The sequence below is a fragment of the Salvia splendens genome, chromosome 18 (genome assembly GCF_004379255.2).
Source record: "Salvia splendens isolate huo1 chromosome 18, SspV2, whole genome shotgun sequence".
Taxonomy (NCBI): domain Eukaryota; kingdom Viridiplantae; phylum Streptophyta; class Magnoliopsida; order Lamiales; family Lamiaceae; genus Salvia; species Salvia splendens.
Genome location: NC_056049.1, coordinates 20,522,493 through 20,545,302, shown reverse-complemented (window position 1 = coordinate 20,545,302; position 22,810 = coordinate 20,522,493). Strand labels below are relative to the sequence as shown.

The window sequence follows — 22,810 nt, the reverse complement described above, 5'->3', positions numbered from 1 at the left end:
CTATTAGGAGACAATTCAATGCGACAACACTCATAACATTGCCTATCCATTAATTACCATGACTCAAAATGTCAAAGATTTTGGATAGCAAAAAAAACTCTCACGGTTGACAAGTCAAAACAACCTAAATTTAAGGCCGTATTCTTATTGTTATATACAAATATTAAAAATATATATTCTTGAGACTTCATCCTTCAGTAATGACCAAGAAAAACTTATCTCACCGTAAATTCTTTCAGTACTATACCACGCCAGTTTCATTGATCATCCAAATGTTATACTATTAACTTAAACTTAATAGGTAGTATCGGCTACAATTCTAAAGATTGTCCATCCGTTCAATACGAACAAGTGGTTTTGATTTAACCGTGCATGAGCATGACTAGACATGATTGTTGATTTCTCTCTAATTTTGAATTTTGACAAATCCCATTAATCATCAACATGCATCACACATTCAGCTGTTCAAAATATTCAAATGCAAAGCAAGTCACATGTTTGAATATCCCTCCAACATTTGAGTGAGTGAGGGAGTGAAAAAGGTGTTAATCAATTCCTTGAATATCGAAAAATTTATGGAGTGAAAATGGTGGCCTAAAAATATAGCCATTGACCATAGCATGAGCAACAATCTTGTTAGCTGCATCAGTGGCATGAATCCCATCCCAGCTCACATAGTTATATGGATCACCACACCCGGTCGCAACCAAGGTCCGGCCGTTGATCACCTTCTCATTCCCACAGTAAACTCTCTTATCAAAATTGTATGCACCACCACCATATCCACAGCATGCCTTGGTCCCATACTTCATCCCTGCCCAATATCCCAACATCAGTGTGTGTGTATGTGTGTGTGTGTTTTCTTGAATTTAGAGAAGCAATATTATTACCATGAGAAGTGGGATGGTGGAAAAGCTCTAGCATAACAGAATGTATGTCTGTATACACAACATTTGCATCACCAATCTCTCTTCTTGTCTGCTTCAATGCTTCCTCCAACATAGTGTTGTAGTCTACCACAGCATTGTTGTAAGAGGTCAAGCATCCGAATGAGTCGATGTCCGAGGCATTCTGAGGCAGCTCCACCAAGAATGCAGGGTAGCAACCTATTGGTGCAAGATTCAGCACCAAGAAATCTCTCCCACCTATTGCATAAATCTCCTAAAATTTTGACACAAATTATCATAGTTTAGCATCATTAGCCCTTGTTGGATGAGAATAAAATAGCTGCATAATCACCTTAATAGTGCTAGCAATTTGTGACACTACTTGAGGGAGATACTGTTTCACCCCATTTATGCCAATGGATGCTAAGTTCCCAGTGAAATCATTTTGGCCAATGTAGAATGTGTAGAGAGATTTTCCAAAAACAGTAGGTGGTGGAAGCCTTTCTTCTCCTACAAAAGAAATGATTTTTAGCTACATAAAGATAATCAAACTATGCGTTGAATGATGTTAGAATATATATATATACCTGATGAAGAGTGAAGTTGATCAACTTTGGCCTTAAATTGCTTCATTTGATTGAGCTGGATAGCAAGAGAAAAGGGGCTAACTCCTGTGACAAATAGTGAAGTCTGTGGCAAACAAACCGTCGATGCCAATGTTGCAAAATTGGCACCATGCCTGAAATCTGATCCTATTGACTGCAGATAGGGGCTCAAGAATGGTATCCCCAGAGCTTGTGCTGCATTGTTTCAAACACAAATTGTAACAGAAAATCTCCTAAACTAAAATTTTGCATTTCATTTTATCAGAATTGGTGAAAAATAGAGTCCAGTTTATGTCACTTGGTGTCACTGTATCTGTATCAGTTGTTAAAATGTGCAAATCCACAATTCTTGGATTTTTCTTGATTATGTCCAAGAAACCTCCACTCTTGCCAGCTATGATGTTTTGTCACTTAACTAAGATTTTTTGTATTATTCCTAAATTTTAAGGGCCTAATCATGGATCAATAATATAGTCACGAGATGCTTTCCTTTTTTTAACATAACTCAATCATGCAAAATCAGATAATATTGAATACTTGAGGAATAAAAATGAATACCTAGAAAATCGACAACGACCCTGCCATCTGTGGCTCGACCGGCTGGTTTGTGGAAGTATGTCATGCCGAAGGGCAGCCTCTCTGCCGGAAAAGCAGCGTAGAATCCTCCGGTGTCGGAGTTTGAATCTCCGAAGTTGAAGATGGCCTCAAAACCACATTTTTCACCATGGATTCTTGCAGCTGACATTGCCACAATCACTGCAAAAACCACTATCCTTTTCCTACTAACTTCAAGATTCATTCTTGACTCTCTGAGTTACCCTTTCAGGGAGTTGGAGGATAGTACTTATGTATGTGTGCCAAAATGTACACTCTTTAGACCTATATATATATATATAACAGTAGAATACAAGAAAGACTATTGAAGATGTAACCGACCACATGGGACAATCAAAGCAGTGGTTCCATTCTGCAGCCCTGAAATAGATCAAATGTTGTTATTAGGCCTAAGAAAATGCATCAAAGACAAACAGAATTAATGATAATCATGGTTGTGACTTGTGAGTTATGGAGATTTTAAGGTTGTGACAACACAAAAAGTTTGTAACTTGGCTCTTAAAACTATTGATTAGGCTTATGAAAAAAACATCAAAGGAACATAAATATGCAAATCAAGATTCAATTAGTATGAGATTTTGAGGTTGTGACAGAATAAAGAGTGCATCTTGGCACTAAAATATAGTGGTTATGAGATTCAGTGGTTATCCAATTCAAACTTGTTGGATGAATCAAATTTGGCTGATGCATGAGCAAAACAAATCCTGGTTTTTTTTATTGAAAAGGAAACTGGACTCTTGAAAAAGTTGGTGTGTTTCCATTCAATTTGCAACCACTATGCCATAATCTGTTTATGGGCTATCAATAAGAGTCAAAATGGGGAGAAAATGGCTACCATGTTGCAAATTTTGAAACTTGTTCTACTTTTTCCATACAATTTGTCATTTTTTTTCTCTACTCTTTACTTTAATACATTAGGAAAGAATACATTTTACTTTTATATTAAATGAAAACAAAAATAAAAATATAGTACTCCATAAATATACTCAAAAGCAATCTGAGATCCGATTTGGGCTACAAGAGCTATAAGCCCATTAATTTCTGTGTCTTGATATTACTGGCCTGTTACCCAGTTACATTTTAATTTTCTTCACATAGATTTTTAGAAATTTCCACTTTGGATCTAGAAGAAGATATCATTAACGGTTGAATAGTAATCTTAAACTGAAATATTAATGAAACTGACTCTGCTTTGTAAATTGATTTGTTCTTCAATAACGAAGATAATTACTTCAAAACACAAAAAGATTTATTTTCCAATGGGAGGCTATTACTAATCGATAGTATTTTTATTGGTAATACCACATCATTTTTTCCTTTTAACAAATAATTCTAGGGGTGGGGTGGGGTGGGTGTTTCTATAGTCAAAATGGTTCAAGTTCAAACATCTTGAGTAGATTTTCACTGGAAGATAACTACTACTAAATGAAATAACGGCTACTAAGAGTTGTGATTAAAAAAAAAAAGAGGATCTCATCCAAATATGTTAATTGAGTGGCCAACCAACAAGAAAATTTGAAAAATTCCATTAAAATCATATCCAATAAATCACATCAAGGATTGAAGTCCACGTCAACCATATACGGCGACACAATCACATGCGACCATTCCAAGATGCGGGACACGTCACCACCATCTCCCACGATTCGTTTTCCGCCACGTCCTCTCTCCCTCCACCGCAGATCACGCACCTCTATTTATCTATTCAACTTCATCTAACGGCTATCACTATGCGTATAAGACCTTTGCTTACGTCGCCGTGATTCACTAAGAGCATCCGCATAACACATTGGGCGGACCATAGCTCGGACTACATCATAATCCGCGTTATAGTCCGCCGTTACAAACGGCCACACTAAACCTCTCTTCATACACTCGCTCTATGCATAGTCCGCAGACTATATATAGTCTGGACATAGTCTGGGCTATAGTCTGTCCACCGTGGTCACCCGGACTATGTATAGTCTGCAGATTATGTATAGTTTGGATATAGTCTGGGCTATAGTCTGTCCACCGTGGTCACCCGGATTATGGTTTTCTAACATTTTTTTATCATATTTTTTTCCTCTATAAATACACCTACGGATGTTAATAGGCACGGCCCAGCTGATTGCGGGCTAATCTGGTTGTATTTTGGTCCAAGTCTAAAAGGCTCGGGTTTCGGGTTGATACTGATAACATTAACATGCGATAACCCAGTAGATAATGATAAAAATTAGTTATGTTTACAAAATATACAATATTTAATTATGATAAATTTGAGATCTAAGCTTAAAATCAAAAATAAACATGATCAAATTCAAATATTTGATATTTGTACAAAATAAAACATAAAAATATATTTTGAGAAATTTTAAAGTGTGTTTTAAAAATTTAAATATTTATTTAATGAATTTGAAATTTGAAATATTTATTTATCTATTATTATGTTGATAAAAATTTAATATATAATTTGTATATTAAATATAAAATTAAAAATTCATTTTTATAGTTATCTATATTATAAATAATCAATGAATTGTCAAATTAAGAGTCAAACAAATAGAACAATAGAAATTTTCTCAGGTTTCGGATCTGGCCGGGTTGTGGGCTAATTGGGTTGTAGTTTTATCGAGCTATAAATTTTCAACCCTAATCCTATAAATTTAACGGGCTATTCGGGTCAGCCAACGTGTTGCGAAATGCATTGACATTCCTAAATACACCACATTTTATCCTCATTTCTCACGCCTTCAAATCTCTTTCCCCAACTCACTTTTCATCGAAGAAATTTGGTCTCGTAACCATTGAAATTTTACTTTTTTTTATTTTGCGATGTACTTTTTCGGCTTTTTAATCAAACGAATTTTTTCATATTGTGGTTTTATATTTATATATATTTGATTATTTTATTATATTAAAAAATTTTAAAAATAAATACAAATGGTTGTTAAAAGATGGGGCGGGTTATAGGGAGCGCTATAGTCCACCTCCTGAAGGTGAAAAGGTAGAACTATAGAATGCTGATGTGAAGGACTATAAAGTACTCCCTATGTTCCACAAGTATATGCACTCTTTCCTTTTTAGTCTGTCTCACAATAATATACACTATCCAATTTTGAAAACTATTTTCTCTATAATAAAGTGGGGCTCATTCTCCACTAACAATATTTTAATTACTTTTTCTCTTTACATCTCTTTTAATTTATAATTTTACATTAAAATTCATGTTGAATCCAAAGTATATATTTTTTAAAGATGGAAGGACTAAGGAGCAGTATAGAGTGGGCTATAGGGAGCCCTATGTATTGTTCGTTATAAAGGCTCTTAACCTACTCGTCAATGCCCTAAGTCGCCCTGGAACTCTACATAATCATTTCATTCGTATTCTACATTAGATTAGAACTCTAATCATCTCATATCCATAATCAAACATCAAATCATACCTCAATAAAAAAAATATAACTTCAATACAATACTTAATTCAAAAATGAAAAAAATTAAAACAACTAAATGACCTTATTATAAAATCCTAATTTATTTATGAAAATACAATTATCTCTATTCCTAAAGAATATGAACATTTAGTTCGGCACAGTTGGAAAAGTAAGAAAAAATAGAAAGAAATTTTTTTATATTATTTTTAGTGGAGAATGGGTCTCACCTCGTCAAAAAGAAAATTAATTTCTAAAATTAGAGAGTTCATATTGTTTAGGGCTGGATGGAGTATTTTTCTGTCTAAGTTCTCTAAAAATATCGTGATGCAATAGTTCTTTCTCCTCGACAATCAATGATGTGTCTCATGCTAGCATTGTCGGATATCTTTTGATAAGCATTGCATTTCCGATCATGCTCACGTTCTCATCGTACAATGCAAGTAAGGTTCCTCTTCAACTTCAGTGCTCATACATTTTTTCCTTATCCTTCCTCCTGACTGCTTTAGTCCTCATGGGACGGATCTCTTTCGTCAGTGACAACATAAAGTTTAGATTTCCTTTCATTGCCGCAGCTAGATTGATGAGTATTGGATGAAAACTGAGACTCTAGTTCTATTCTCCCCGATAGTTACCTCTGAACAATCGTAAAATATGGAGTCGCTTCGATATTCATTTCAGTAACTCATTTAATTAATAACTCCCTCCGTCAATGAAATATTGTCCAACTTTGACTCGCCACGGGTTTTAAGAAATGTGAAGAAAATTGAGTTGAAAAAGTTAGTGGAATAAAGGTCCCACATTTATATATTAGTTGATGAAAACGTGTGATAATATGAAAGGCTTCTAGCTTTTCACTTTCAAGTCTTTTGGCCTTTCATGTTTTATGGTTTCCCTTAATTACAAGACCTTTGAGGTGGCCTCCCCTCTCCTATAAATAGATGGGTTTTAGGAGAAGAGAAGACAACAAAACAAATCACTCTCTCTTCTCTCTAGCTTAAGCATTCTAGTTCGCATTAAGAGCATTGCATTGCTCGGTTCACGCCTCCAATTCAAGTTCGCCGGAGCCTATGAGTTTGAGGTGTTTCAACTCGATACGAGGAAAGTCGTTTCATCTTTGGGGATATTACGCCAATCCGTGAGCAGTAGCCGGGGCGTATTTCGTCTTGCGGAGAGAGGGTCACCTCGACTCGACTTGAAGAAGAATATAGTTTGCCTCTTGTTCCTTTTATTGTATTTACTTTGTTTTACTTACCTTCCAGTTTTTGGTTCTTTTGTAATAACAAGAGTTTGCCCGTCTAAAAGGCTTCAATATTTCCAACAATCGCAAGACGAAATATTGTACTCTTGTTGAAATCATGTCGACCGAAGCTGGAGGAAACATGAAATTCAAAGCTGGAATAAAGCAACGAACCGTCGCAATGTCGATGCGCTATGGAGTGGTTAATTCCTTGAGATCTATTCTCTTGAGAATGATGTTTATCGTTTGTCATTTGACAAGCAAGACCAATTTAGATTTGGTAGTAGTAATTGGGATGCATGGGTTGATGAATATGCCAATGCACATTTGGTTCAATATAATTGTCTACTTATTGTTGGAAACAATACTGTACAAATTATTTGAACGTGTTGATATAAACAACAAAGATCACGAGGTGATCGCAGTGGTCTCCGACGTGGACCATGGTAATAATCCAAATGAATGGTTTGTTGATACGGGTGCCACATGTCATGTGTGCTACGAGAGAAGCGTTTTTTCTACTTACAAATCTGTTGGAGGTAGAAAAGTACGTATGGGAAACCAAGCCTCTTCCGAGGTGGTTGGTGTGGGTAATGTGTTCCTAAAATTAGGATCCGGAAAGGTTCTTACCCTCAAGGATGTGCTGCATGTCCCAGACATCCGAAATAATTTGGTGTCAGGCTCACTTCTAGTAAATCATGGATTTTCACTAGAATTTAAGTGTGACAAGGTTATATTGACCAAGTATGAAAAGTTCATAGGTGAAGGTCACCTAGTGAATGGGCTTTTTGAGCTGAATGTTACGGTCATTCACCGTGGAAAAGGATTAAGAAATAAGGAAGATGACACATCCTCTTATTTGCTTGAGTGCTCTGATTTATGGCATAAAAGATTGGGACATGTAAATCTAAATGTTATAAAAAGATTAGTAAATCTTAATTTACTAAAAATAGATTAGTTTAACTCATAAGAAAAATGTGAAGTCTGTGTTGAAGCAAAAATGACCAAGCTACCGTTTCGCTCGGTAGAACGAAGCACAAAACCTCTAGAGTTAATCCATACAGACGTATGTGATTTAAAATTTGTGCAAACTAGAGGTGGTAAAAAGTACTTCATCACATTTATAGATGATTGCACAAGGTATTGTTACCTTTACTTGTTAAGAAGTAAAGATGAGGCAATTGAAGCGTTTAAAGACTTCAAAAATGAAGCCGAAAATCAACTTAATTGTCGAATTAAGTGTGTTCGAAGTGATAGAGGCGGTGAGTATGTAGCCCCGTTTGCACAATTAAGTCATGCAAGCGGTATAATTCACCAAACAACGGCTCCATATTCTCCCCAGTCAAATGGAGTTGCTGAACGAAAAAATCGAACACTTAAAGAGATGATGAATGCTCTGTTGATTAATTCTGGTTTATCCCAGAACATGTGGGGGGAGGCTGTGTTAACAGCGAATCATATCCTGAATAAAATTCCACTAAAAAATAGGGATGTGACTCCTTATGAGTTGTGGAAAGGGAAGAAACCTTCATATTTATACCTCAAAGTGTGGGGGTGTTTAGCGAAGGTAGAAGTGCCACCTCCGAAACAAGTTGCAATAGGCCCTAAAACAGTCGATTGCATCTTTATTGGCCATGCACTTAATAGTAGTGCCTATCGTTTCCTAGTCCATAGGTCAGTTGTGCCTGGCGTGGCTGAAGGAACAACGATTGAGTCAAGGAATGCTATATTCTTTGAGAATGTTTACCCTTGCAAGAGGCAAGATGATCGTTCTAGTGAAAGAATGATGGATGAATCCACTAGTTCTAATCCTTCAAAAAGGACGAGGTCAAGTCCTGAGGATGTTGAACCAAGACGTGGTAAAAGAGTTAAAGTTGCTAAAACATTTGGTCCTGACTTCATAACTTTTATGTTGGATGATGAACCAAAGTTATTGGCGGAAGCTCTGTCTGGCCCAGACGCGGCGTGGTGGCAAGAAGCTATCAACAGTGAAATTGAATCCATCATGAGAAATAACACTTGGGTGTTAGTAGACTTGCCTGAAGGCTGTAAGCCTTTAGGGTGCAAGTGGATTCTGAAAATGAAATATAAGCCCGATGGTACTATAGATAAGTACAAAGCTCGCCTAGTTGTCCAAGGCTTTAAGCAGAAAGAAGGGTATGACTTTTTTGATACCTATTCACCTGTTACGAGAATCACTTCCATTCGGGTGCTTCTAGCGATTGCTGCTTTGCACAATCTTGAGATTCACCAAATGGATGTGAAAACTGCATTTCTGAATGGTGATCTGGAAGAAAAAATATATATGGAACAACCCGAAGGGTTTGTTGTGCCTGGGCAAGAGCGTAAAGTATGCAAACTGGTAAAGTCATTATATAGGTTGAAGCAAGCACCATTACAATGGCATTTGAAATTTGACAATGTGATGTTGGCAAATAGATTCACTATCAATGAGTGTGATAAGTGTGTTTACATTAAGAACACAGATAACGGGTTTGTTATTGTGTGTCTGTATGTTGATGATATGTTGATAATGGGCAGCGATAGTGCCATTATTAACGAGACAAAAAAACATGTTGAAAAGAATTTTCAATATGAAAGATATGGGTCTAGCTTATGTGATTCTCGGAATCAAAATATTGAGGACTAATGAGGGAATTGCCTTAACGCAATCTCATTATGTTGAGAAAATGCTTAAGAAATTCAACTCGTTTGACTGTAAGCCAGCAAAGACTCCTTTGGAGCTCAATGTCCATCTGAGCAAGAATATGGGTGATTCTGTTGCTCAAGAAGAGTATGCAAAGGTCATAGGAAGTTTGATTTTTATCACAAACTGTACTCGACCTGATCTTGCTTGTCCTGTAAACAAGTTGAGCCGATTTACGAGTAACCCAAGTAAGGAACATTGGAAAGCTCTGTGTAGAGTTTTGAGATACTTGAAGTATACTCTTAACTTTGGGTTGCATTACACAAGATATCCCCAAGTACTTGAAGGGTACTGTGATGCAAATTGGATCTCTGATTCAAAAGACTCATTTTCGACAAGTGGGTATGTGTTCACTGTGGGGGGTGGTGTTGTCTCGTGGAAATCAACGAAACAGACCTGTATTGCTCGTTCCACCATGGAATCTGAGTTTATCGCTTTGGATAAAGCAGGGGAAGAAGCCGAGTGGCTCAGAAATTTCCTAGAATGTATTCCATGTTGGAAGAAGCCAGTGCCCGCAGTATTGATACACTGTGATAACAAAGCAGCTATAGGTAGAGCACAAAGTGGCTTTTATAATAGTAAGTCTCGACATATTCGTCTGCGACATAATACCGTAAGGCAGTTGATCACAAGTGGCATTATCTCAGTTGACTATGTAAAGTCAGTGGATAACTTAGCGGATCCGTTAACAAAAGGTTTAAACCGTGATCAAATGCATAAATTGCTAAAAGGAATGAGACTGAAAACCACATATTAAAAGATGAGTATAGTGGTAACCCAACCATACGATTGGAGATCCCATGGGATTGGTTCAAAGGGAAAACGAAGCTATACAAATCTAGCTGTAACACTCAGAAGATTTTAATCTTCGCCCATTCTTTAGAAAGCATTGAGTGTTGTAACATGCACGTGGTAAGAGGTTAAGTCTTTTGACTTTTAATGATTCTTGAAATCTCAAGGAGATGCAGTATGGCAGGATACTCATGAAAGAATCACCTATGTAAGTGAGAAGTGGGGCCTCTTCGTGTGTGTGAGTCACTTATGAATTCCAAAGAGGTGTTCCACGGCCAAAACGGACACAAACGTGAGAACTGATGGAGTTGAGACAATATTGTGTTGATGCTATTGACTAGGCATACACCAAGGAGGAATAGTTCAAGGCATCGCGTCCACTAGCCCGCCGGTATGTCCGATAGTGTTGACTATGGAAGGTTCAAAACCACAAGTTACCTCTTCAAATACAGTATCGTTTCTTGAGAACTGAGCAAAAGAGTCTGCATACATGCATTTGTGTCTGGTGTTGGTTTGAGCTTGCAGCGCTCTAACCAATGTGGGGGATTGTCGAAAACGTGTGATAATATGAAAGGCTTCTAGCTTTTCACTTTCAAGTCTTTTGGCCTTTCATGTTTTATGGTTTCCCTTAATTCCAAGACCTTTGAGGTGGCCTCCCCCCTCCTATAAATAGATGGGTTTTAGGAGAAGAGAAGACAACAAAACAAATCACTTTCTCTTCTCTCTAGCTTAATAGCATGCGCAGCGGTGGCGTCCGTCGCCACCGCCGTCCGCGCCGCTGGCACGGACGCTGCTCGATGTATCGAGCACGTCCGTGCCAGCGGACGCACACGTGGCGCGCTCCCATTCGTCAACGGCTCGACCGTTGCATTTAAACATTTTTATATTTTTTTTAAAAAAAATCGGTTTTTTATTAAAAAAACCGATAAAAAATTAAAAAAAAAATTTCACTTCCCCAAAAAAATATATCGGTTTATAACCGTTTTTTACACCTTTTTAAATTTTTTTTCATTTTTTTTACCCCAAAAATACACACTTTCATCTATAAATACCCCCAATTTCACCCCAAAAATTCACATCAAACTACACAACTCTCATCATCATTCTCCAATATCCATTCTCATCTCCATTCTCTCATATCCATTTTCATCTTCATTCTCTCATACCCTACAACATCACTATGTCCGGTCAAGACGATAACCCTTCGGGCTCCCACGGTTGGAACCCCGAATGGTTCGGTTCACAACCGTTTCCTAGTCCGGAAATGGAATATTCGGCCCCTCCTCAAACCCAAGATTCGGCCGTTCCGGGTGGCTACCGTCCATACCCAATCGACGACCAAGGTGCCTCCGAAGGGCGCTACGGGTGGACACCGGAGCCTAGGCCTCGCGCCCCTTCCCAAATGCCGATTCCTCCATCTCGCGCCGGTGTCCGCACACCGTACTCACCGGCGGAGATGGAAAGATTGTTCAAGGCGTACTTGGAAATCTCCGAAGATGCGGTGGTTGGAACGAACCAATCCGGCGATCACTTTTGGTGGCGCGTCTCTAGCCGGTACAATGCAAACCGGCCGCCCGGAACGATCGAGCGCAACGAGAGTATGGTGCGCAACTGCATCGGCCTAGCCAACGAAGAAATTGGCAAGTTCAACGGCTATTTCATCCAGGAGTCCCGGAATGCCGGGAGCGGCCGAAGCGAGGTCGACATCATCACCGCCGCGCTGAGCACCTACCAATCCATGAACGGTAAGTCGTTCAAATATCTTAACGTTTGGCAGGAGACGCGGACGCACCCGAAGTATAAGTGAGGCATAACATCCTCCTCTAGCGGCTCCTCCAAACGATCAAGGTCGGTAGCCCTATCCGACTCCGGCTCGGAAGAAGTGGCTAGCCAACTCGCCGGAGCTAACTTAGGTAGCCCCGACGCCGGACCGAGCGGTTCCCAACGCCGCCCCCAAGGAAGGAAGAAGGCGGCGGCCAACCGTCGTCGCGGCTCGACTCCCGAAGCCACTCCCGAAGCCGCTCCCGCTCCCTATGTGCCACCTCCACCCCCGAACAACTCGCTGTGGATGCTCTTAAGCCAACTCAAAATGGCCGATAGGTCATCTATGACCCCCACGGAACTTGAAACACACGAGACCATGATAAAAGGTCTCCAAAAACAATTGGGGTTGATCCCGCCGGATGCGTAGTCTTATTAGGAGTTTAATTATGTAATTTTTAATTTTTAGGATTTTAATTATGTAATTTTTAATTTTAAGGAGTTTAATTATGTAATTTTTAATTTTTAGGATTTTAATTATGTATTTTTTAATTTTATTTGTAATTTGTAATATTTATTATGGTTTTTAAATGGATTTTAATATTATGGAAATGTTATTGTTTAATTGAATTTTATATTAATTGTGCTCGTCCTTGCGGAAGAGCACAGTTGTGGGTGTTGTGCTCTTGCCAGAGAGCAGACATGAATAGTACCGCCCGGGCCCACAACCGTGCCGCTGGCAAGAGCACGGTTGTGGATGCTCTAAGCATTCTAGTTCGCATTAAGAGCATTGCATTGCTCGGTTCTCGCCTCCAATTCAAGTTCGCCGGAGCCTACGAGTTTGAGGTGCTTCAACTCGATAGGAGGAAAGTCATTTCATCTTTGGGGACATTACGCCAATCCGTGAGCACTAGCCGGGGCGTATTTCGTCTTGCAGAGAGAGGGTCACCTCGACTCGACTTGAAGAAGAATATAGTTTGCATCTTGTTCCTTTTATAGTATTTACTTTGTTTTACTTACCTTTCAGTTTTTGGTTATTTTCTAATAACAAGAGTTTGCCCGTCTAAAAGGCTTCAATATTTCCAACATTAGTTTTATAATAGAATGTGAGTGTAAATAAAGTGGAAAGTGGAGACCATTTACCGAAAATAGATGGACCAAATGGACAATATTTCATGGACGGAGGGAGTACTACTCTGATATCTTATGGCTGACTCTAGATTTACCAAGATGGTCAGTGACATATTCTGACCCTCCTTTCGGATAACCTAAGTTATTGATTACACTAAGGGCCGGTTAAAGCATATCATATATTGTAACTCCAACCAAATCTTAAGATCTCACACAAGAGTCTCAAATATTTCGGTGTTACTGATCAAAAGTGTTTTTTTCTAGTGAAATATTCTCTCCGTCCCTAATAATTCCCTAATAATTCGTCACCATTTGATCCGTCATAGGTTTTAAGAAATGTAATAGAAAATAGGTTCGAAAAAATTGATAGCACACAGGTCCTATTTTTATTTATTAATTTTATAATAAAATGTGAGTATAAATGAGTTAGTGAAATATAGGGTCTACCGTCGAATCTTCAGTCAAATCTTCAAATCTTTGCCACAATCGGAAGACTATGAATAACTCAACAAACAACTAACTTTGCCATCGTTGAACTCAGCCCACAACTGACTGAAATTATTTGTCACTAGTCTTTGCCTGCGTATTGTAGTTGGCGTCCACCGAACTCAGTGGATCAATAAACACGTTGAACAACCAATTGGTAGGAACTTAATAAACACTATTAACTCTTTTTCTTTTCTTTCAATTTTTGGTCTTAGTTTTTTTTTCTTTAACAAATATAGCAATTTAAATAAATACTCCATCCGTCCCGAGCTACTCGCTCATTTCCTTTTCGGCACGGAGATTAAGGAATGAGTGTATAGGAAAGTCAAAAATGACGGCTGTAGGTGAAAATTTTTACTAAAAATGGAAAGAGTGCAAGTAACTTGGGACGCCCAAAAAGGAAATACGTGCGAGTAGTGCGGGACGGAGGGAGTATAAAAAACTGAGCAGAAGCCTAGGTGGAAGATACGTGGCTAAGCATCTAGAAAGCCGAGAGGTGGTGAGCTGGATCACGCGTGCGGGGGGACCACCTGAAAATAAATCAGAAGTGGTTGTGGGACAGACACGTCATCCCATGTGATGGTGGCGTGGGGCCCACCCGCTCGAGTACGTGCCGCGACTTCCGATTCCTTTTGTCAGCTTGTTTGTTAAACGGTGGAGCCGTCGACCACCATCCTAGATTAATCGCAGCCGTCGGATCACATTTTCATCTGCCGCCATTGGATAGGCCATCCAAGTCACGGCCACGATGCGCGCACCAACCTTTTCCTTTTTTTTCTTTTTAAATATTTATTTAATTTGGAGAGCTTTGATAAACTAACCTCTCTGCCATGTCATGTTGACCGTGAGATATTTTATGACAATTAGTCGTTCATTTTAAGTTTTAACATTATCTAAAATTTACATTTAAATAAAGTAGCACATGCTACTTTATTGAAAGTTAATTTCTAGTTAGTGGTGTTGTTCTCGTTGCAGCATTCAATTGCAACCGTTAATATTTTAGGGTATCATCAATTATGAATAGTTGGATTTGATAAAAGATGTTCAGGTTTAATTGTAAATGAATAGTGCAATTTTTTAGTTATGATTGTCATACATGTTTACACTCTACACGTTGGGCTTCAAAATGAAACCTTTTGTAATAATAAAAATATTCAAAAAATTTGAATGATTTCTAAGATGAAAAATTAATCTCTTAAAACAATAAGTTCCATAGTCAATTTCATAATAATTGTATCAGGATTTGTTATTTTCAGTATAAACCATAAGTTTATAAGCTCAAATATACAAGCACTTTAACAGCCTATAAGCTATTGAATTATTGTTGAAATGTGTAAACTCTCTAAAATAAGTTTATATGATTTCTGTGGTCAAATTAATCTCAACATAACATTTATTTATAATTAGAATGGTATAATTTGTAGTGAGTATCATTTGTGGATGCAATAAAACACCATTTAGTTTTAGTTTTAGTTTTAGTTTTAGTTTTAGTTTAGGTTAGACGGGTACATTAAAACCTAAAATAAGATAGGTAATTAGCTCTAATAGTACTCAAAAACCAATCTCATTTTTGGTTTTTGAGAAAAAAAACCTATATTTAGGTTTACACTAAACCAAAACTTAAAAGTTTTTCAAATTTTGTGAGTAAAAAAAGCTTAATATATAGAATATTTTTTAAGTTTGAGTTTAATGTAAATGGTTAAAATAAAATCATATTTGATGTGATATTTACACTAAAATGAGTATGAATTTAATATAAATGATGGGAGCTCATCTGGTTATTATTTATGGGTAGATGTAAAGATTTGTTGATATTTAATTCCATATTATGTTGAAGCATCACACACGTTTGGTACGTCCAACCAAACACAGGTTTAGTAAGAAGTGGGCACGAAAGAATGAATTGATTATGGTGGATGAGCCCCTGTTTTGACACGTGGTCCTCGTCAGCAGAGGCTGCGTTTGGGATTACAGAATGGGATAATGGAAATCAGTTGCGCAATCCGAGGTCGTGTGGTTTCAACACGCCCATAAAATCGGCTCCTTTAGACCATCCACAATAACCGCCCAGCGACCGCCCAGCCGAGCGCCGGCGCTGGGCGGTTCGCTGGGCGGTCTATTGCAGCCGCCCAGCCGCTGACTGGAGAGAGAAACCGCGCAGCGCTGGGCGGTCGGCTGGGCGGTCCTTTCGGCGCTATTGCAGCTCCCGGATCGCCCAGCGCACCGCCCAGCGCGAAAATTAATTTTTTTTTTTTCCGAAACACTATATATACGCGCTTTGCTCGTCATTTTCATTCGCACCACTTGTTTTAACGAGTACACTCTCTATCTTTCTTTCTGTTCAAGATCAACAACGGGAAATGGATCTCAACAACGAGCCTAGTTCCGGGAGTAGCGGGTCACAAACTCCGTCGATCCCTGTGGGAAGTGGATGGGGTCAGGTGCCCGGGTACTACAACATGTACCCATGGCAGCAGATGATGCCCGGGGCCCCAATGGGGGGGAGTCCGCCGGGGGGGTTTCCGCCGATACCGGGGTGGGTACCCGGGATGCAGATGATGCCCGGGGGAGCACCGGCGACACAGTGGACTCCGGGGGTCGTACCGGCGACACAGTGGACTCCGGGGGTCGTACCGGCTACACAGGGGACTCCTGGGGGGTCCCCGGCGACGGCGGGGGATGTCTATCGCCCTAGTTTTGATTTTTCGACTGGGTCTTCACACACATCGACCCAAACACCCTTGGGGTTTGATAGTTTCTCCTTGGATGAGTTGGGGTTTGATACTCTCGGAGCTCCGGAGACTCTAGTTCAGGGGGGGCAGTGCCGGGGCGTGGCGCCCCAAAGAAGAAGGGCAAGAAGAAGGTCGGCGAGTCGTCGCAGCCGGGTGAGGAGGAGGTACGGAGGAGGTGGACGGACGACGAGAACGTCGCTCTCAGCAAGGCGTGGGTGAGTGTTTGCGACGATCCTCTCGTTTCGAACGAGCAAAGGATCGTCAACATGTGGGGCAAGATAGCAGCAGCCTACCAGAGATTTTGCCCGGAGGGGAGGCCCCGCAACGGGGAGGATTGCCGGAAGGGCTGGAACCGAATCAGGGCGGCGGTCTCCCGATTTTCGGGTTTGTACACCAACGCACTCCGCATGATGAGCAGTGGCCAAACGGAGGATGACTGCAGGAGAATAGCGGAGAAAGCCTTCCCACTGAAGGGTTTATACAAGGACTTCACCTACTGGAACTGCTATCTTGTACTGAGCGAGTCCGAGAAGTTCCGAGTAGGTGTCGACTCTGGCTGGCCGAAGAAGCAACGACTGAACTACACCGGCGATTACAGCGGCAGCAGCGGAGGTTCCCACGACCTCCCCGAGACGACGCAGGAGTTCCCCACGCCGCGTTCGGTCGGTGGCCGACCTCGCCCGATTGGGCGCAAGCGCGCTCAGCAGGCGGCGAGAGGGAACGCCGGAGCTTCCCAGGAGGTCCAGTCGGCATCCCCCCTTGGCCAATCCACCCAGGAGCTCAAATTCTTCGCTCGCGCCCAAACGCGCGCTCAGTTGATCAAGACGATGGCCGAATGGCGGGTGGCGACGGATCCCGTGGAGAAGAGCGTGCTTCAAACCTTGCTCATGAGCCTGCAGGACGAGTTGGAGGCTATACGGAGGGAGACCGGTGGCGGCGGCGGCGGCGTAGGCGGCGGAGGTGACGGCGATGGTGGCGGCGGCGATGGTGGCGACGGAGGCGACGACGACGAAGACGAGGAGTGAATTGTCACTCTTTTTTATTAATGTATTTTTTTTTAAAATTAATGTACTTTTTTTAAATTATTGTACTTTTTTAAATTTTAATAGTATTATTAAACTTTTCCCGTATATGTCTCGTAAATTAAATTTCATATATTGTGTGATTGTTAATTATGTCATTTTATATAATTGTTATTAGTGATATGGCTATTGATGTGGCTGGGCTATTTATGATGTGGCTAGGCTATGGCTGGGCTATTTATGATGTGGCAGGAGGATTTTTAGTGCTGATGATGTGGCAGTGGCTGGGCTATTGCTGGGCTATTCCTATTGTGGATGGCCTTATGCACGCAAATGTCATCCTTGCATCACTTATCATAAATTTTTCATTCATCAACATTAACAAAATTTAAGCAAAATTTTTGTGCACGAACATTAAAAAATTATGTAAAAAAATAGGAGAGACAAATAAAATACTTCATCGGTAAAATTAAGAAATTATGTTAAAAAATAGGTGAGAAATAAAATACTAATACTTTAAAGTAGGACGCACAACCTACCAACTTTTCAATCCACTTTCCATTATAGTATTTCTTAAAATTCGTGTCCGATCAAACTGTGACAAAATTTGGAGGACGGAGGAAGTATATTGTTTTTTATCAAAAAAGGACGTGACTCAACTTGATTGGGAAAAATTACTCCCTCCGTCCTAAAAATTTATGCACTTTTCATTTTTCATTTTTATTCCTCCTATAAAAATATGAGCATTTTCATATATGAAAAATTGACCATAACTCATTACCAATATATCAATTTATTTATCTCATTAAATATTACTAATAATAATATGGATTCTATTGTTTATTAATATTATTTTAACTATATTTTTTCTTATTTATCTTACTTTATTAATTATTTATTAATTTTTTTTAGTTTTAAATATTTATATTTTTATGAGATAAATAGAGTAAAATAATATCATAAAATGTTTGAACCAATAAAGTAGTTTTGTAAGCTTGGTTATAGTGTTTCTAAGTTTTCGATGAGATAATATTTTATAAACTATTTATGAGTTATAAATTAGTATGAGATCATATTAAGATGTGAGAGGTAGTATTATGTGATGTTTAAATTGTCTCGTCTTTCAAGATGACACATCATGCTAAAAATTTAGCTATGAATTTATGGTATTTTAAGATTCAAATGAAACTCTATTAAATACAACTATTACTCCCTCCGTCCCACTAAATATGCAACATTTATTTTTCGGCATGGGATTTTATGTAGTGTTGTTTTGTGAGTTAATGAAGAGAGAGTAAAGTAAGAAAGAAGAAAAAATAGAGAGAGTATTGTTTCTATTTATAGAAACGTTTCATTTTTAATGGGACAAACTAAAAAGGAAAACGTTTCATTTCTAATAAGACAGAGGAAGTACTTAGTACCGTCTTAAAAAAAATATAAGTATTTAATTTAAAAATAAATTTTTAATATATAATTAATAAAGTATGGTATTAGTAAAGAGTGAGCTCCACATTAATAGTGTAGTGTGATTATATAAGTTGTAAATAAAATAAAGTATGAGTAATATATTACTCCTTCCGCCCCTGCTTTAGGAGTCCCGGTTGATCAATTTTGTGCGTACCGCTTTAGGAGTCCCGGTTATAGTAAACTAATAAAAAATGCTTACAATTCAATTTAAAAAGTATTAAAAGTGGATCTCAATATCCACTACAATATTTATTTATTACAAACTCAAACACTCTTTTAGAACATGTGCTCACTCAACCGGGACTCTTAAAGTAGGATGGAGTTCATACCTCCTCCCAAGAAAGAGACCCCATCATTAAGCGACACAAGATTTTATGTAACTTTATTTTATATGTTAAGTAGAGATAATAAAGTATGAAGGAGTGAATAAAATGGAAATAAATATTTTTTATTTTATTTTTAGTAATGAGTCATCTTAATTTAGATAAGTTAAAAAACGGAAATGGATTATTTTTAATGAAATAAAGATATACTTTTTAGGAATTAAGGAAGTATTATATTTGAAATCTTGAGATAGATGTCATCACCATATATCTAAAAACAGGAGAGAATTGTTAGTTGTCCAAATTTGTTGAAATTAGTACTCCCATTTAAATTCTATAAACAATTTAATTTGATAAAATTAAATTTATATGAAAAAAATTTAAAGCTTAATATTTCCATTTAACAAAATTAATTTACAAAAATTTCAAATTAATTAAATTTTTAGTTAATACAATTAGAATAAATTAAACTTAGCAAAAAAGAAGAAAAACCAACGATGGGGATTACTCACTCACAACACACGACACGACTCCAAAAAATCACTATGGCCACATCACTTGCAAAAGCAAGGGCAAAACAGTCTTTCACTTCTGTGACCAGAGAAAAGAAGCAATATCTGTTCCAACCAAACAGGGCATGACAAGGTAGACTCTCCCACCATTTACATCAAACTCAAACTTATTTTTGATTATACGTCAAATCAAAAAGTAGTTTTTCTCCAATTACTTACATCAAATTTAAAATTTATACCATTTTTATATTTTTGTCTCACAAATTTTTTGCAGTAACATCATATTTGGTGTTATTTCAGAAAAAATATCAAAAATGAGTTTTTTTGGTACTCCTCCGTCCCATTAAATATGCAACATTTGCTTTTCTACACAGGATTTTATGTAATGTTGTTTTGTGAGTTAATGAAGAGAGAGTAAAATAAATGAGAAGAAAAAGTAGAGAGAGTATTGTTTTCATTTTTAGAAACATTTCATTTTTAATGGGATAGACCAAAAAGGAAAACATTTCATTTCTAATAGGACAGAGGGAGTATATGATTCACGAAGATTTCTACATCAAAACTCATTTTTTGGAGTATGTTTGGAGATGGTCATAGGGGCAATGAACCGTCCCCGGATTCCAAAAGCTCCATCAAATACAGTTAATTTCCCAAGAGTTTTGTTTAAAGGCATTAAATTAATTCGCGACGGAGAAAGGTAGAGTAAACACGTCACCCACATGTGCGTAGATGAATCCTCAGCGAACACGTGTACGGTTGGAGATCCACTCGGAATATATAATTTTTTTCAGCCAGCGCAATATTTTTAACGCCAGCTCACCCCACCCTCCAACTAATTTATACCCATTGTCTTCTGTGACATCTCGGTTTCAACTTCATATATATACACAAATATGTTAATTAATTTATTAATTCAAATACGTGTGATTTCGCCAGCAAAGCAATTTATGAGCTAATCTAATAATTGCATTTTGTAGAATCCTAAACCTTATTTAGAAATTGAAATCTGGACAGTGTCCCTTTAAACAAATCGTTATTTTGTTTTACAAAAATCATTATAATTGACAATCGCTATACTACATGTTGGGTGGATTCCACATATCCATAACAATTACTAACTAAATAGAAAAAAATTTGGAATTTTGGTACATCCATTTTTAATTATAGGACCAAATTTGATTTTGTCCCTACCTCCATTTCACATTTCATACTAAATTAAGGGAAATATTTAGTGTATTTGGATACCAAAATAGATGTGGGATCCTTTTGTACTAATTTAAAATGTCAATTTCGAATGTCGGTAAATTGGATTAAGGAGTAGGAGTACATTAAAAGGGGAAAAAGTTTACTTTTAATAGGAGTGTGATGTGATGTGATATGATTTATGGCTATAAGATACTAATAGATAATGAGACTACACTCCGTTTTTAATTTCAGAAAATTAATAAAAGTATGTTTTATAGTATATATTTTTAAAATTCCGTCAAAATTGGAGCCCTGGTATTGTTGTTTTTCATTTTAATTTTTTTTTTTGGGTTTCAAGTATTTGGAGAGCAGGTTTTATAGTGAAACATTAAAAACTCATTTTAATTCTTAAAATCTGAAACATTAAAACTGATTATAATTCTTTTTTTTATGTCATCTCCCATCATTACATTAAATTCAAACTCATTTTTTAATACTACCATATTAAAAAGTAGTTTAACTTCAACTATTTACACAAAATTCAAAATTTATAAAATTTTCTTTAGTATATGTCTCATAATTTCTTTACAATAACACCATATTTGGTATTGTTGTACGAGAAAAACCAAAAAAACAATTAGAATTTAGCTATGATTGAAAAAAATTTCAACACTAAAAATAAATTTTGGTGAATAATTAGAAATGGTATAATAATATGATTCTGTCCACGAACTGTATTTGGTTGGGAGTAGTTCAATTTGATAACTATTTTCATAAATAAGATGATTTGCACGTGACTTTGTGAAATGAGAAGCATTTAAATTTTGGATTAAGAGTTGAAGTTCGATAATTATTATTGTATATATACTACTGATTGTTTCTGGAAGTACTAATAATGATAAAAAATTATCATGATAAAAAATAAAAAATAAAAAAGGACTGATACGTATACCCTGCCAAACCAATTGCTTATTTTGTAGAAACTTATCTGGATTTTGCTCCAGTTAATATAAAATTAATTATCATTGATTATCCTATAAATTAGCTGATTTTTTTAAGTTAGAAAATATAACTAAAAGATTTTTCAAAGCCTGCCCAAGATAAAGACTAAAGGAATAAGCAAATATTTCATCCATCCAAAACTAACAATTATATATTTTTCATTTTAATTCATCCATAAAATTAACCGTCTTCCATTTTTTAAATTTCTCACTGTAAAGAATATTGAGCAATTCATTTTTCATTAATAACTATTTAACATTTTTTCCTTTAAAGTGATATTTTAATTTATAAATTTTGTTCTCCTTCACTCTTCTATAAGTCAGACGTTTTTCTAAACACTCAGTTTTAGAAAAGTTATTAGTACTTCATTTGATAGTTAAAAAAAGAGAGAAAAGTACATAGACTTTTGTTATTGTAAAGGATGTTTTTTAGCACATACTATTTGGTACTGTATCTCTATTCTAATTTACAAATATTGCATCAAATTAATATGAACAACTATCAAAATTATAAATAGTCGACAGAGTGAGCACAACAAATATTTATGTGACAATGCACCACCAGATAGTACAACCTTTTTTTTTGTCTATGTAATAACCCAATGTGTAATTTTGATGCATCTACAATTTAAGAACCTTTATATAGTTTCTCCTATTAAATTATTGTACTCCAATTAGTAGTACTAGTATATTATTTATTATAAAATTATTATATAAAACTGAAATTCATATTAAATAAATTTTTTTATAAAATTTTGAATAATAGACGGATGAAAATAAATTTCCGAAAACGAGCTAATAATGATGAATAATTCTGACCCGAATTTAAAGAATTGGAATGACGCATTAAATACAAATTGCATATCTTTTCCCATTTAGAAGTGTTTTTTTGAGACCAATATTTTGTAAAAGAGACACGTGTTTCGTGACG

The 22,810-nt window shown here is 37.1% G+C and overlaps 1 protein-coding gene across 1 annotated transcript; it reads right to left on the bottom strand.

The window, feature by feature from the left end:
* Positions 1-233: 233 nt before the first annotated feature.
* On the bottom strand, positions 234-2,863 carry LOC121775877 (GDSL esterase/lipase At4g01130-like). The gene is made up of 5 exons (XM_042172956.1): positions 2,051-2,863; positions 1,475-1,687; positions 1,240-1,397; positions 891-1,161; positions 234-814 (listed from the first exon to the last, which is right to left on the bottom strand). Exons 1-5 carry the CDS (start codon positions 2,289-2,291, stop codon positions 546-548), a joined length of 1,152 nt encoding a protein of 383 aa, XP_042028890.1. The 5' UTR covers positions 2,292-2,863; the 3' UTR covers positions 234-545.
* Positions 2,864-22,810: the final 19,947 nt, after the last annotated feature.